General features: G+C 45.1%; 1 protein-coding gene across 1 annotated transcript; it reads right to left on the bottom strand.

Annotated features, from left to right (window-relative positions):
* Positions 1 to 502: 502 nt before the first annotated feature.
* On the bottom strand, positions 503 to 17279 carry wdr44 (WD repeat domain 44). Its single transcript, XM_060912462.1, has 19 exons — positions 16946 to 17279; positions 14988 to 15021; positions 14570 to 14635; positions 13119 to 13647; positions 12884 to 13017; positions 12664 to 12756; positions 12446 to 12582; positions 11169 to 11252; positions 10822 to 11080; positions 10584 to 10722; positions 10376 to 10440; positions 6195 to 6314; positions 5915 to 6037; positions 5640 to 5831; positions 5347 to 5448; positions 5127 to 5242; positions 2861 to 2988; positions 2465 to 2599; positions 503 to 2384 (listed from the first exon to the last, which is right to left on the bottom strand). Exons 1-19 carry the CDS (start codon positions 17020 to 17022, stop codon positions 2296 to 2298), a joined length of 2622 nt encoding a protein of 873 aa, XP_060768445.1. The 5' UTR covers positions 17023 to 17279; the 3' UTR covers positions 503 to 2295.
* Positions 17280 to 17392: the final 113 nt, after the last annotated feature.

Consider the following 17392-nt stretch of genomic DNA (forward strand, 5'->3'; position numbering starts at 1 on the left):
CTCAGCCGGTCCAGTGTCTAATTCAAGAATCTTGCATTTAGAGAACCACTTTACAGTTTGGCGATTTCTTTAAGACCCTGTTTGTCTCAAAAAAAAAATCTTAATACCGTTCTTGTCCACTTACTCAAACATTTGACCAACATTTGTACATCCAGAAATCTGGACTAAACCTGGCCACTCTAGCAATGTTTTCAGACACATAACTGGTGGAACAGGCGTGATCCAACACACTCTCGCTGGAGGGCAGAGTCTTGGAGATAATTCATGAAGTTGCCTGCTCTATGTTCTTTTAGAAACTCTTAAGTTGATATAACGGTAGGGCTTGACTGGTAAAAAGTTGCCATTGTATTTAATTCCATTTAAAACATTTTTTTATACTGAATTTTCCCCCCTGCTAAAAAACAGACAGACCCAAGCACTTACTGAAGACTTTTTTAAAAAAAAGTTGACAAATACTTTGTTGACCCAAGATTTATCATGTTACATTCGAAAACCATTATACTTTTATTCTTTAATGAATCCTTTAATTAAAAAAAGTGGTTCAATTATTTTTTTTACAAGCATACAGTAACACTGATAGAGACAAATCTGAAATGGTCTTAGGAGCTCAAACACAATGAACAGGACCCGGTTAGGAATTTGTGAGAGTGCAGGGCTCCTAGCTTACATCACTCTGATCAGACATGAATCTGTAATTTATGATATGTGGCTCATACATAACATTCAACACAAACAGGAGAGAGAGAGCGCGAGAGAGAGAGAAACAGCAGCATGGCTTGGGGTTGTAACAAACTGGATAATTCAACTTTTGTCCATTCAGTCAAAATTTCCTGAATATAACATCAGCTCCCAGGAGAGGGGGAAAAAAAAAATCTTCACCCACAAACTTGTCAAGAACCCAACAGCAACCAAAGTGTTTTCTGACCAACACAGATGCCAAAGTCCTGATCGGAGCACGATGTGAAAAATTAGCAAGGTAACTGCGAACGGAACAAAAACGCAGCTGAGATTCAGCATTCATTAACGACAAAAAAAAAAAAAAACTGCAGCACCTTTGGACCTTCTAGCAAGCCCACTCTGAACAGGCAGCGATCAGATTTGACGAATACTTTGAGCAACCTGTTTGATGACGTTAAATGTGGCCCTACGACTTATTTTAGTTTCTGCTGTTAAAACTGAAGTCTCGTAACGCAAGCATTCCGTCACCCGTGGACGTTTTCTTTTTGCTGTTGAGCTCTGGTGCGTTTTTAACAAGCCTCATTTATCAAAATGGATACAAACCGATTTGTTCGCACCAGAAATACACTGCGCAAGAAAATCCAGTTTGGAAATGTGTTCGTATGAAACTTACGTCCAAGTGGTGAAGAGATACTGCGATTTTATTTACAGGCTCCGTTGTGGAGTCGAGTTCAAATTGCTTATTTATTTCAATTACATACTCGAGCACAATGAACGTTTTAGGAAACTTGGTCATACTGAGGACTTGAAAGAAAGCAATTCCAAAGCAAACCCATAAATCTAGCCGTTCAATTAGGACAAAAGTAACGGCACCCTGGAACAGGTGGATGGGTGAGCATGCGTCCATTGTTGTGATGTGCTGCAATGGCTGAGCTGCCTTATTGGAAAATTTAAATGCATGGCAAACGTTTCAGAGGTGCTCTTTCACTGTTTAATTGCTTTTTTTTTTCTTCAGCTTTGCCTTCTTTGAAGTCTTGTGGGCGTGACTAAATGCGAAATGTAAATCAGCTGTACCGTGAGCACACCTAGTAAATTTCCAACTAAATGGTGGTCAATCACAAAGGAGGAGGAGTGCGAAGAAAATTTCTAAATATGACGGCCATCTTTGGTTCCCTGTACGTACAACTTAATGGAAAGTTTGATATATGAGGCTCGTTGTGTGTTCTGTTGCTCCAAGTTAGCTTTAACATTTTAGCTCCCCCTCCAAAAAAAAAAAACCTCGTTTGTAAAATTAATCGCTGCCTGTCAGGAAAAAAGCAAGATGAAAGCGAACAGAAGTGTGTCGTGGTCCGGATATGTTCCTCGATTTTCCTCAAAGTCTTCCACCATGTCCACTTCCTGGGTCCCTGTTCTCTGCACAAAGGGTGGGGCTTGACAACGTCCCCATTCTCGCCCCCTCTCAGAGCACTCACCGGAAGCTGACTGGTAAACGAAGGAGGAGCTGGAGGCGGGGTTTATAGCCCTCAGATTAAAGACATACAATAAAGTGATGCTCTTGGAAACGTCTCTGTTTTTAAAACAAAGCTTCTTTTATAAAGTCTGTCAGATTAAAAGCTCTTAGTATTTTTTCACGTTGACGAACACCTTGATTGCGCCTGTGAAGTCGGCGGAGAGGAGAACTTCCGTGTGATCTGTTTTTAAAGCTCCTAGATGGAAAGAGAGGCGGGAAAAGTTTAATATCGTATATGCTGTATGAAAGCCGGGCAATGCAGGTTGCCAGGGTTACCTGACGGGATGGGCTCCGATTCGTCTGCGGCGTCGCTCTTGCACTCTGTTTCGGGTTTCTCCGCCCCCGGCTCCTGAGGGACAATCAGATCCGGGTGTGGCGCAAAGATGGCTGACGTCACGACTGCGTTATGGGCTACGAGAAACGTTTACCGTGAGAAATTTTACATGAAAGAAAGGACTGGATGAAGAATATTTTCAGACGCCAGCCATGTTGGATAATTGTTCTACCGTCAAAGCCCTGCCTCAAGACTGAAATGCATCAAACACTTCCAAGTTATGCAGATGACTATAAATTTCGTGCTATTTTACAAAAAACAATGCCATTTGAATTAAATATACTTTGACAGACCGTCGTCTTTCATAGTAAAGGAACTTTCATTTCTGCTCAGCTTACCTTTAATGCCTTCCCAGAAGTCATTGCGGTCTCTTCGTACAGAGGTGAATTTGCTCAGGTCGTGGTACGTGCTCCAGATGTACACGTATTTATCCTCCGAGCCGCTCACGATGAATGAATAATCATGACTAGGAGAGCAGGAAATAAGTCCCGGTTACAGAAATGAGCACTAATTCATATTTCAGAGGACACTAGTACTATTCAGATGGTATTCCATTTCCAAGCACATTGTATTTATAAGTGGGCGTGTCTTCATGACAGCACACATGCTCGTTACAAATCCAATTAGACTGTTTCGATTACAAGTTTTTTTTTTATGGGGGGGGGGTCCATGCAAGTTGCACTTGATCAATCGCAGGTCACGTAACATAGCTTGACCTTTACATATCCCACAACTAATTATTCCCTCGCCTGGGACGGCGTCCACCAGGGGGCGAGGTATTGTTTTCAGTGGGGTTTCTTTGTTTGCTAGCAACATTACAGAAAAATGGCTGGACCAATCTTCATGAAACTTTCAGGATAGCTGGGCATCGGTCTCAAATAGAACCTCCAACATTTTGAAGATCAAGGGCACCAAAAAGGACAAAATATATATTTTTTTCACGATATCTTCCTTCATATTCATCATATTTAATTCAAACCAATTCCAAAATGTTCATCTTTTAATTCCGCTTCCATTGATATGCTACATGATGGGGTATCTCTCAGTTTTCTTCGTGGTTGGGGGTCAAGGTCATTGCGAAAATTTGCATACTTTCCATTAAAACTCAAACGGTTAGAGATGGAGAGATAATCATTTTCAACATACAGGAAGTCATGTATAGGCTTTCATTTGGCACCATGACTTTTGACCTTGGGTGACCTTTTGTTTGTGCGCGCGTCTTAACAATCGAGCATCGAGACGGTTGCACGGATTGGCTTCAAATTTTCAGGATAGGTGAGCAATGGGCCGTAGCTTACCTGATTAAATTTTGGGGGTGATCAGGTCAAGGTCACCGGAAAGGTCAATCTTTTGGTCAAAATAGCATATTTTCCATAATAACTCAAACGGTTGACGATAAACAGATGTGAACATATAGGAACTCCCATATGGCCTTTCATTTGGTGCCATGATCTTTGACCTTGAAAGGTCAAACTTAAGGTCACGGATTTTCAGCAGGCTGGAACTTAAACAGTTGATAGTAGACAGATAATTTACAGGACGTGCCATATGGGCTTTCATTTGGCACCATGATCTCGGACCTTCAGGGACCTTGAAAGGTCAAACTGAAGGTCATGAGTTTTCAAAAGGCTATAACTTTAAAATGGCTCATTACAGCCAGATGTTTAGCATTATCAACATATGAGAAGTACCATATGAGCTTTCAGTTGCCACCATGACCTTGAAATGTCAAACTCAAGGTCATGGATTTTCATTGGACTATAACCTGACAGCTGATGATTGAGAAATATTACCATTATCGACATAAGTGCTGCCGGGCAAGGTTTGTTTTGCCTGGCAACACTTACTATTATTTTTTATGCGCCATCACTTTAAAGGAACAGTTCACCGTACTTCCATAATGAAATATGCTCTTACCTGAATTGAGACGAGCTGCTCCGTACCTCTCCGAGCTTTGCGCGACCTCCCAATTAGTCAGACACGCTGTCACTCCTGTTAGCAATGTAGCTAGGCTCAGTATGGCCAATGGTATTTTTTGGGGCTGTAGTTAGATGCGACCAAACTCTTCCGCATTTTTCCTGTTTACATTGGTCATATAAACCTGTGACGTGAAAAAAGTTCAGTTACACAAATTGAAACGTGGCGATTTTCTATGCTATGGAAAGTCCGCACTATAATGACAGGCGTACTAACACCTTCTGCGCGCTTCGGCAGCGCATTGATATCTGAGCTCCGTATTAATGCGCTGCCGAAGCGTGCAGAAGGTGTTAGTATGCCTGTCATTATAGTGCGGACTTTCCATAGCATAGAAAATCGCTACGTTTCAATTTGTGTAACTGAACTTGTTTCATGTCACTGGTCATATAAACCTATGTAAACAGGAAAAACGCGGAAGAGTTTGGTCGCATCTAACTACAGCCCCAAAAAATACCATTGGCCATGCTGAGCCTAGCTACATTGCTAACAGGAGTGACAGCGCGTCTGACTGACTGGGAGGTCGCGCAGAGCTCGGAGAGGTACGGAGCAGCTCGTCTCAATTCAGGTAAGAGCATATTTCATTATGGAAATACGGTGGACTGTTCCTTCAAGGGCGTCGCTCCTCACCTGAAGCTCGCTTTGATCTGACTGCTGCTGTTCACGTAGCCTTTGTACTTCATGGACAGCGACAGGTCTCTCAGGTCGTACAGACGAATGCGAGAGTCGTTTGACGTCACCAGGATCTGAAAATAAAACCGTCTCATTTCACAACAAACGTTTACAGCAGTATGTAATTTAACACTAAACACGTGTCTGAAGCGTGATTAAGACTGCCGTGCTGTGGTACCTTATTCTCTCCAGGCAGAGGCTCGATCCCAGTAATTTTGCGACCCACACGGTTCCTCCCCCTGGTGGAGCGCACGTGGATCTGCGTGTGGTACTTAAGGCGCTGGTGGATAAACAAACACAAGAAAATAAAACAAAACTATGGCTTAGAGATGGCACGCATCAGATGGTGTGTATGCGCAGAAACTTTCCCAGAGCTTATCATCGTAACCAAGCAGGAATTAAATCTGGAATGGAACGTTCAGCAAAGCTCACGAGGTGTCCATAAATTTCCTACTACAGTGAAACACAGACCTCTGTGTCGTAGAAAATGCAGCGTCCGTCGTAGGTGCCGATGACTGCGTATTTGCCGTTCTGGCAGAAGTTGGCTGCAGTGATGAGGCGCGTCTGGCCGTCTACCTCATTCCACAGAGCCACCTTCTTATCCGGAATGTTCCACAGGCGCAGCTTACCGTCCAGAGAGCCGCTCAGAAAATACCGGTCGTCCTACACGACACAGAACGGACACACGTTACCACTTCCTCATTCACACTCTCGGTCACAGGCGTCAGGATTGGACACGCACTCACTCTGGGATGGAAGGCGATCGCTGTGACGAAGTCGATGTGCTGGAAACAGCAGAGGCACTCCCGTCTCGATATGTGCCACAAGCGCACCGTCTTATCCATGGACGATGACAACAGGAAGTAGTTCTGCGGAGACACGAAGGCGTCAGTCAGTATTGCGATACAGTACGGTGGCACGATCTTGGCTTGTTTCTCGTTTTCGTTGCTTTTCTACTCCTCAGGAAAACAAAAATCAGGGGAGAGACAGAAAAAGAGAGAGAGGAGTTGGTGTCAAAATGCTCACCTTTGACCAGGAAAGATCGAGGAGGTCAGCTGTGTGGCCTTTATACTTGCAGAAGGGAACCTGCCTGAAGGGAACGTTTCTGTCTTCAAGGTCCGGGTCCTCCACCGCTGCTCCTGTCAGCTGGCGCACAGGAAAGACACATCTCGATTTATGTTTCTATTTACAGCATTTAGCAGACGCTCTTATCCAAAGGCTTAAAGCTAGACGGCCTTTCGATTTCATCACATCGGTGAAATTTAGTTCCCTCTGAAATTTGGTCACTGTGATATGTTTATCTCAATAAATAAATAAAAGCCTATTCTGTGGCTACCTGGAGCAAAAAGCCCAAGACCGTGATGCCTGGAGATCTCTCGTCGGCAGCCTATGCCCCATGAGGGGCAGTAGCCTTAAAGGGATAGTTGGGGATTTTTGACATGAATCTGTATGGCATCCCCATCAATAGTGTCATGCAAACACACTGACTTACCCCTGACAGCATCCTGTGAGTCCAGTTCTTGTCCAGTTTTGGTCCAGACGAAAGTTGTCCGGCAAGTTTGTTGGGGTCACGAAAGTAAAACGTTTTTCATCTCAAAACAGTATGTGTTCAAAAGAGTGATACATTTGCATCACAAAACCGTTGCCAAATAAAAAGTCAGACCTCGAAATCGCTTGGCACTATTTTCTCTCCCTTCTTATCACTGCGCGCTGCCGCCAGGTGACAGCCACGGCTGTTTCATTCATTGTTTACTAGTGATGGGAATTTCGGCTCTTTTGGCTCTTCTTACTATAAGGAGCCAGCTCTTTCGGAAGATTTTTTATAATTATTTCTCATGACTTGTACATTCACATATCAATGCAAATTAACACGAAGGGATTTACTAGACCAATTTATATCTGGAACTATTTTCAGCCACAGCACAGGCAAAGCACTGCTGCAGGCGCAAAGACACCACGCAGCGCCTGAAAACGGGTGCGCAGCGCCTGAAAACCCGTTTTCAGGCGCTGCGCGGTGTCTTTGCGCCTTCCTTTTCCTACCTATTCCTTTAATTGCTGCAATTAACTAGTTAATTCTGATTCTATTTCTCCTCTCAGTTATAATCTGTCCTGCTTTTGAAAAGATCCTCTCTGGGGGGACAGATGCTGCCACTATACACATCCTCCGTGCCATCACGTGTGTAAGCCGTGGATAGAGTGCAGCCTTGGTCTCCCACCAGCTTAGTGGGTCTGCGTTTCGCTGTCACCTGGCGGCAGCGCGCAGTGATAAGAAGGGAGAGAAAATGGTGCCAAGCGATTTCGAGGTCTGACTTTTTATTTGGCAACGGTTTTGTGATGCAAATATATCACTCTTTTGAACACATACTGTTTTGAGACGAAAAACGTTTTACTTTCGTGACCCCAACAAACTTGCCGGACTACTTTCGTCTGGACCAAAACTGGACAAGAACTGGACTCACAGGATGCTGTCAGGGGTAAGTCAGTGTGTTTGCACGACACTGTTGATGGGGATGCCATACAGATTCATGTCAAAAATCCCGAACTATCCCTTTAAGCAAGTACTCTGTGGCTGGGAAGTTATTTAATTTGAGAGGATTAAAGCAAATAATGTGCGTGAAATCGCTCGCTCCGCGCAGTCGAGCAGACAGAGGAAGTCCGTGTGCGTGCGCAGGTTTCCCTTTGAGCGTGCACGGACAGTTCCATCATTCTGTCGCTAAACGAACAGCTGATCACACCGAGGTGCTCGCTGAGCGCCCATATTTATTAGTTTTGGTCCTAGGGCTGCACAATTAATCAAATTTAATCGAAAATCACGATTTTGGCTGCCACGATTAAATTAAATGAAAACCGCGATTTATTTCCATTTAAAATGCGAGCTCTGCTGCATATCTGATCAAGCACTTTTTGACCAGTACTCCGCCAAACCATTAGGGGGCGAACCGACGCATTTAAGGTTTCATTACTCCGCCTAAATAAGCAAGCAAGCAAGCCAAGTGCGCAGAGCTTCAGTGCGGCGGTATCTTCTTCAAGGGGTGATAGCGTGAGAGTAGGTAACAGATTGAGGTGAGAGAGAAAAGCTAACTATTGGCCCTTTTCCACTACCCTTTTTCAGCTCACTTCAGCCCGACACGGCTCGCGTTTCGACTACCAAAAACCAGCACGACTCAGCTCGTTTCAGCCCTGCTTAGCCCCTAAAACTCGCACCGTTTTGGAGTGGGGCTGAAGCGAGCCAAACCGTGCCGACTGAGGCTGGGGGCGTGAGCAGACACTCCCCTGTGCACTGATTGGTGAGGAGGCGTGTCCTCACATGCCCACACACGCCCCGCGAGCGCGCTGGGATCTGTAAACACCGCAAACCCGGAAGAAGAAGAATTACGAATTACGAGAATTTCTGAAGCCTTATGCGCCTCGCCTCATCTATACGCTCTTGCCAGTATCTGTTGGCGTTGTCGGTGACAACAAGCCACAGCACCAAGACCAGCAACACTAACGACTCCATGTCCTCCATGTTTATTGTTTACTATTCGGGTCGTGAGACTACCGCTTAAAAGATCACTGAATCAGTGACATACAGAGCATCGTGGACGAGTTCGCGGAGCGCAAGGCTCGCCGTATGCCCTTCAAATAATGCGCGCAGTAGGCTATTGATGTTTTATTATGAGCCATGTACAGTATGTCGCCGAATGTTTTTTTGTTTGAGTTACATGTTCGTTTGAAGGACTTAATGTACAAAATAACATAGTTGCACCCCGTAGTGTTGAAATTGGTAAACACAGTGCATTCAGTGAGGTTTGCACCGCCCTCCTTTTATTTCTGACTCTTCCTGTCACCACTCTGAGCGCTCATTCGTATGCCCTTCAAATAATGTGCGCAGTATAGGCTATTGATGTTTTATTATGAGCCATGTACAGTATCCTAATGTTTTTTGTTTCTGAGTTACATGTTCGTTTGAAGGACTTGATGTACTAAATAACATAGTTGCACCCGGTAGTGTTGAAATTGGTAAACACCGCAGTTGCGGACATTTTGTAGCCTAAAATGATGTTATGATAAGCTTTAATAAAGGGCCCGGTCATTTGCCCCGCCCCCGGCCCGGCTCTGACTTGTTCCGCCACTGTCACTGATGTCACTGTTTGCGCTGCTTAACGACATCACCTGACGTCCACCCACTTTCGCTAACTCCACCCAATGTGTCCACCCACTTCCAGCCAGCACGGTTCAGCGCGGTTGTAGTCGAAATGCAACTCCAACAGCCCCGCTCAGCTCGACTCGGCACGGCACGGCTCAGCCGCGTTTGTAGTGGAAAAGCGGCTTATGTCGGAACAACAGAGTCCATCTGCGTCTGAAGAAGCAGGCGGAGGTGAGGAGGAGTTCGTCCCTCGAAAGGGCTCAAGTTCTGTTATTTGGACGTATTTTGGATTCAGCCTCAGTATAATGCTATGTAATTGTTGCAATTGAGTTTTCAGTTCCTTCATCCTTTGGTAATTTCTTGGATAAATTTCATTTATTTGTCATTTGGAAATCAGAATTTCTCTTTTAAAATCTCATTCTGCACTGAAAGCTGTTCATATTGTTTGTTTGAATATAGCGAAATAAAATTTAAGTGATTTCCCTAACATCAAGAATAATCGTGATTAATAATCGTGATTACAATTTTGATCAAGATAATCGTGATTATCATTTTTTCCATAATCGTGCAGCCCTATTTGGTCCTGCGTTTCCTTTCCTTCGTATAGAACATACTGGAACGTCTTTTCTTCTCGCTTTCTTTCCGTTACTGTAGTCGGTCTTTCACGTTTCATTCGCACACTCGCGTCCTCCGTTTTTCTCTCCCGTTTCAAATCTGTATCCCACAATGCCTTGCGCGAACGGAGAAAGCCCACCACGTGACGAGATGTGATGCATGACGTAGTATCTTGTATTGGGTCATGGTGAAGCAGGAAAAAAAAATAGCGGAGAATTTAAGGTCACGTGGCCTTAAATTCATTAATTGTTCTATTTGGAAAAAGCTAATAAAATTGGAAGTCTGATTTGAGTTCAGTAGCTTTCAGTCTGCTAAACAAAAATCATAGGCTGTCGGGGAAAATTATTTTTATGACCTACACTTAAAATCTGAAAGGCAGTCGAGCTTTAAAACGTCTCAGTTATATAAAGATTCTATATTTTTTCCAGTGCATATAAGAAAGAGAGTGCTGTGTGTGTCTTACCCCTCCTTCAGTGTCAGACTTGGAGGAGCACAAACTCTCTTGAGAGGGCGAAGGTGAGACGCGACCTACAGCAAGAGAGTAAAATAATCAACAGTGAAATGCTGTGACGAAGCAGAGTTGCTTCGACTCACTGAACAATTTATTATTTTCCTTTCACAGCACACTGAGCCTCGCGCTGCACAACGGCGGTGTGTGTGTTCGTTTTTACCTTCCGTGTTGTATTTGATCCTCATGTTGTTAAAGTAGTCGTAGGCGTTTTTTAGGACCCAGATGCGAACCACGTTGTCCTGACCGGCTGTAGCCAGGAGCCGGCCGCAGTGAGAGAACTTCATCGTCCAGACCGCTCCCTGAACAACACACGACACGTTATTTCAGCGTCATCAAGAAAACAAACGGCGTACTTCACATGCCCCACCCATTTGGTCTGGTTCCCTCCTCCTCCTCACCATGTGCTCTCCGCTGAGGTCCTGCACCACTCGGATGTGGTCGAAGTCAAACGGACCCTTGAACCCGTGCGCCGCTTTGAATTTGACGGGCCGCGTGTACGGCATGCCCTCGTCATCGCTGGAGGATGGCTCGTCCTGCTCCGAGTGGAACACCTCGTCCCGGACACTCTTCACCTTGTTCACCGCGCGCTCGCCGTACTCCTCCGCGAGGTGCTTCGCCCGCTTCACCGACTTGCCCAGGAACTTCTTCAGCTGGGTTCTGCACGAGGAAGGCAAAAGAACAGGAATAAAAAAGAGAAATCAAAATAAAACGATCATGTGATGAACATTCAATTTTTTTTTTTTACGTTTTCTGTCTGAGTTTTCCTCCGTCCGAGTCGGTCAGCGGCGGCTGACTCTTATCGTCGTCGTCTGACTGAGCGGCGTCGTTCCTGTGGAGAGAGGACAGAATCAGGCTGTAGAACTAAACTTTCTCAAGCGCACAGTACAACATGATCACGCTGGGTTGTTAACGCTCGCCTTCAGTCGTGATTAGCCATTTTGGGAAGAAGTACTCCTTTAAATTCCTTCAGTGCGGTTAAAAATAAAGGAAACAGAAGAGATTAGCGGTGGCGCTTTAGGGACGCAGCCATGTGTTACTGCAGTTCTGCTGTAAAATGAGGACAAATCGGCGTGTGGAGAATGGGATTACGGATACATTTCACTCTGGAAAAGACCCTGGAGACACGGCGCGACAGATATACGGTCCAAAAATTAAAGGCGTGACGGGGAAATAGCTCGTCGCCTTGTTTTGCTGCACTGATGTTACTCTGAGGACTTTTAAAGACGTCTATAAAACCGCAGCTCTTTCCCTATGCCTCATGGTTCAAGTCTGGATTTTTATTCTAAATTGGGTCACGCTCGTCTTCGGGGGGGTGGGGGCCAAAACAAACGAACCTGGCTTTGTCATGTGACTTTTTTTTTTTTTTTTTAATTGCACACTAATCTAAAAGATACGTGTACTGGAGTTCAACAAACCTTTCCATGATTACGTGTGATGAGAAATCGGATGTGGTGTAAACAGTGCACTGGGACTAAGGCTAGTCAATACGATACTAAATACTGTATCGTGATAAACAACTCGCGATACGTTTCCTCTCACATAGCAGAGGTACCTGACAATATCAGTTACATTTTTATATAAATGTTTAGTTTTTTAAAATAGCTGATTAGAAGCAACTTCTGTAATGTGTCTCAAGTCTTTAAAGTAGAAATTAGGGCTGGGCGATATGACTATCACGTCACGATAAACAATTCAGCTGACATTAAAAACACAAAACACAACTGCCTTCGCATAATTCCATTTAGTTAAGAAGAAAAAAAAGTAATGGATTATACATCTCAGAAAAGAGTATCGTGACATTGTTTATCACGATATCGATATCATATGATCATCTCGCCCAGCCCTAATAGACATCATATAAAAGTAGCATTGTTCTCAGCTTTTTTTTTTTTTTTTTAAATGCAACTACTGTTTGTTAGCAAGATGTTCTGTATCAAAGAAATGGCTTCGAGTATCGTGTTAGGATTATCGCTCAGTGTTTAACGTGAACCAGGTGCAGTATGGGTAACATGGTAGCCGTACGTGATGTACTCCTTGGTCCTCCTCATGATGTGCAGCGTGAGTGGGTTGATTCCAGCTGGGAGTTTCTCCTCAGCCTGGTTCAGTGGGATCTCCTCTCCCGTGTCCAGGTTCTTAATCATCACGCTCGCCAAGATCTCCTACATGGACACAGAAAACCGTGAAGAATGACTGGAGATCGAACACCTCTCTCTCTCTCTCACACACACACACACACGCACCTCATCAGTGAGCTCTCTGCCCGAGTTCGAGCGCGGTCTCTGGGGCCCAGGAGTTTCACTGCCACTCGGACTGGGCTCTCGATCATCAGTTTCCTACACACAGACGCACGTTTCCACGAAATCAGAGCTCGTTCGTTTTGAACAACTGAAATGATGATAATATAACAATAAAATCATCACGGACTCTGTGCATGATGTAAAAATTGCAGGAGCAGCTCACCTGCGCAGTCACCACTTTATCCCCGCTGGTGGCGCTAGCGAGGTCCAGAGAGTGCTGCAGCTCTTTCGTGAGTCCTCTCACGCTGGAGTTGGGAGTGACCAATCCGCACAGCTCATCTGCTCCCTCTACAGACACTGACCAATCACAGCACAGCTTATTTTAATATCGTATCTGGCTCAAGTTCACCTCAAACGACAGATCACATGTTTTAATAACAAAATAACAGACGTCTCACCTTCCAGCTGCGTGGGCCGAAGACTTTCCTGAGATTTTTTCCCGGTCGGGAGAGAGGGACGTGCCGGGGGTGGCGGCCTGGGGGGTGGAGCTACGCCGGGAGGTGGTGGTCTCGTGGGAGGAGTTTTCTTGGTGCTCGCTACGATATCCGGCTCTACCGTAATCTGCCTGGGAGGCTTTGACGGGACGGAGGAGTCCGACTCCAACTTGTCTCCGAGCGGCACCTGATCCAAGATGTCCGCCGTTTTGGGCGTGTCCGTGTCGGCGGATTGAGCCGGCCCCAGAGCGCGCGTGATATCCGGAGGAGGAGAAATTCCTTCCTGAGATGCCTGAGCTCCATCGGCAGCCACTTCCTGTGTGTCCTGCAACGTCACTTCCTGTCCGACATCACATTCGGCCGGAGCTAGGGGAAAATCCGGAGCTACTGGAGGGTCCGGAAGTGAGGGGGTGGAGCTTTTTTCTTCACTGCTCAGCAGATCCTCCTCGACTCCGCCCCCTTTCTGACTCTCCTCTATAATACTGTCAATGATCTGGAGACAGAGAAGCGGACGGATTAACGCGGATCTTCGAAGGACGCCGTTTCCAACCTATGGGAAATAATCTCTACGAGAAAAGACGCGGGTTCTGACTGATCCAAACTGCTTATTTGTTGCGCTTAACAGAACAGATATAGTGCAGCTAGTTACATACATCGCAAATAACATGTTTCGCACATTACTGCATTATTATAATATTAATAATGAATTCATCATTATGATTTGTCCATATTTAATCACCCAAACATCAAACACATGCATCCCTTCGATTATTTAAGAGCATTTTATTGGCTAACAGCTGCTACCATGAGAAACAGGATTAACCAATCAGGACTGGGCATTTTTCCAGTTTGAAAGCTACTCCCTATGGCTAGCTAGCACTCCAAGCTCAGGGATATCGAAGCGACCAAGTGTGAAAGCACACAAGGTGTAGATCTAATTTTATTTTTGGTGGAACCGTCAGAAAAGAAAAAAGAATTTTCATTTGTACCCTTGTTAACGTTACTAATACGGACGTACTGCGTGGTGGAATATTATATTGTGCTTTAAATAATAAATGTCTGGTTTTATTTCCTCATCCTCTATGTGAAATGAATTCCTGGCTACGCCGCTGTCTCCTGGGAAACGGGACGTCAGTAGCACTACTAAAGAGGTGCGTGTTTATTAAAGAAACACTACAGGGTGTCTGAAAGCTCCACTGTAGCAACAAATGTGTCTTTTGTTGTCAGATGGAGCGAGCTTGGGACTCGGCCAAAACGCTCATGGATCAGAGCTCTCAGAGTCTGAATCACACACACACACAGGAACAACGCTGTAGAGCAGCATCGTGTTTCACTGCTTACAGACTAACATTCAGCCGTATTCGTGATCAGTTCATCTCTCACAGATACAGATGGAAGGGAGAAACAAGTGTAACCTGGAGAGAGTCGTCATGGCGAGGCTCTGACGAAGCACTTTCTTCTTGTACTGGATTCTCAGGACCCTACAGACAACCGGAAGGAAAAAGGCAGATTAAAAACGCGTGTCGTTATTTACTGTGCTGATTAACAAGCCACACCCACTTCAGGTTCAAGTCCGAATACAGTAATGCGTCGCAATAATAAGATACAGATTGTGTTAATTACACGCCTACTGTAACGACTGCTTTGTCATTCTGACCACCTGCAGATAAACATGTAGTGATGACGCCGCAATACTGGTTTCAGCAGAAATCCTGACACGGTGAACATTTGAGACAGAGTTAGATTACGGTTTGAGCGAGATGTGCTCATTTCAACATGCTGAAACGTGAAATGGTGATCAAACAAACCCGAACCAAGTGACATCATCTTTACCTGAGACTGAGGAAGAACAAACTTCGCAGGTGACCTGAGGAAACAAAAGACAACACGACACGTTTTAGAGCCTACACTCAAATTGATTTTTTTTTCTTTTAAATTAGGAAAAAAAAAGGAGTATATATATGAACGTCATGGCAATATTAGGATTTCAGCGATTTCTCTGAACTCTTCTTTTATGTGGATTGTATACTCTTACGACTGGCCTCTTAACTTCCTATTAAAAGATGACGATCGATTACACCAAGTACTTTCTCTGTGCCAACATAAAAAGGGCTGGTTCGATCAACACACAGTACAAATAGGAAAGACCTAAACTGTCCCCTTCAGCTCAGAGGGAATTGGTTCAGATGGTCAGGAATCACCAAAGCACAAGGCTGGCATCAACTGGAAGCTGCTGGAACACCAGCGTCAGTGTCTACAGTCAAGCGAGTTTTATATCGCCGTGGACCGAGAGGCTACCGTCCAAGAAGAAGAAACCTTTATTTGTCACATGCACACTTCAAGCACAGTGAAATTCATCCTCTGCATTTAACCCATCTGAAGCAGTGAACACATGCACACACAGCGCCCAGGGAGCAGTCAGGGGTCAGGTACCTTGCTCAAGGGCACCTCAGTCCAAGGCCATCCCGTATTAACCTAACCGCATGTTTCTGGACTGTGGGGGAAACCCACGCAGACTTCGAACCCGGAACCTTCTTGCTGTGAAGCGACCGTGCCGCCCGAAAGAAGCCCCTGCTCCAAAATGAACACCTTCAAATTGACTCAAGGCCACACGGGTCAGGAAAAAAACCTTCTGGAGGAAAATTTTCTGGTCAGATGACACACACACAAAAAAATAATAATAATTATATGAACAGGCGGCACGGTGGTGTAGTGGTTAGCGCTGTCGCCTCACAGCAAGAAGGTCCGGGTTCGAGCCCCGTGGCCGGCGAGGGCCTTTGTGTGTGGAGTTTGCATGTTCTCCCCGTGGGTTTCCTCCAGGTGCTCCGGTTTCCTCCACAGTCCAAAGACATGCAGGTTAGGTTAACTGGTGACTCTAAATTGACTGTAGGTGTGAATGAGAGTGTGAATGGCTGTCTGTGTCAGCCCTGTGATGACCTGGCGACTTGTCCAGGGTGTACCCCGATAGGATAGGCTCCAGCTTGCCTGCGACCCTGTAGGACAGGATAAAGCGGCTAGAGATAACGAGATGAGATGAGATTATACGAACACTGTACCAACTCTTATACATCATGCTTTGGAGCTGTTTTGCTCACAGTGTGTCGACTCTCATGATTCACCTAAAAGATCCGACTCAAAGAGCCGACTCTTTTGGCAAATCTAAAGACAAGAGTAAAGGTCATACAGAGATGTTCCTGGACACTATACTCGTGTTAGCCCTAACGTATGAACATGTTTAAACGATTTATTATTCTTCAACACACCGTTTTTACATATTTGAAGCAGCTTTAATGAATAACAGGAGTTTGTTTTGTGTGAACTCGAGTTTTATCTTGTTTTAACCAGTAACCTGTCAGGTGAGTTGGAGACTGATAAAGCCCTGCACTCGAGCAGAGCCTTGCTGTGCCTCTTTTATAACGCAAACAGCTCAAAGATAACCAAGTAAATAACAAATAAAAGGCCAGGCTTATAGAACGAGTCATGATATCAGCTTAACAGATAACAAAAACCACAAGAAGGAAGTCCAAGTCACGACAGGAGTTAATATGAATTAGAACCGCAAGGGCTGCGTTACAAAACACCTCTCTAACGTCCATCAAGTGCACTAGACAGCGCGCGGACGCCATGACGTCAAACCCTAAGTAGTGCAGCTGGGTAGATCGGAAAGCTCGATTTGGCATCCAGCCTAGCTAGCTCGTTTTGCAGCATAATTAGCCACTATTTTTTTACACGATAAAATTCGCAGCGGTTGTCAAACCTTTTCTGAGCTGATGTCAGGAGTGTGTACTCACACATTCGGCGACGGAGACAAGTTGACATCCTCCGCTGCGTCATAAAATTCCTCGGCATCACTCGTATCCGACGCCATTTACAATTCGGCTAGCTTAGCTCCTAGCTAGCTAGCTAGCTACCTACACAAACCAAGGCCTCAAGCTGGATTTAAAGAAAATGTCCAATTGTATTTATTTAATTTCTTTTTAAAGAAAGTAAACAAATAGAAACTTCTTCCAAGTCTCCTGTGACTTGCCTAATTAGCACAAAGCTAGCTTACAGCTAGTCAATCACCCAATAAGAAATAATCGGAGAGGCCGCTGTCACTGCCCGTCTTGCACTGCGCACGCGCACCATTTTGACGCATGCGTACGAGTGACAAATGACAGCCGCCCACTAACCAGCCTGACGAGCGAGGTTAATACGCTGACGCGGTCGCCATATTGGAAAGGGCCAGCCAGATTCGA

The sequence above is a fragment of the Neoarius graeffei genome, chromosome 28 (genome assembly GCF_027579695.1).
Source record: "Neoarius graeffei isolate fNeoGra1 chromosome 28, fNeoGra1.pri, whole genome shotgun sequence".
Classification (NCBI taxonomy): domain Eukaryota; kingdom Metazoa; phylum Chordata; class Actinopteri; order Siluriformes; family Ariidae; genus Neoarius; species Neoarius graeffei.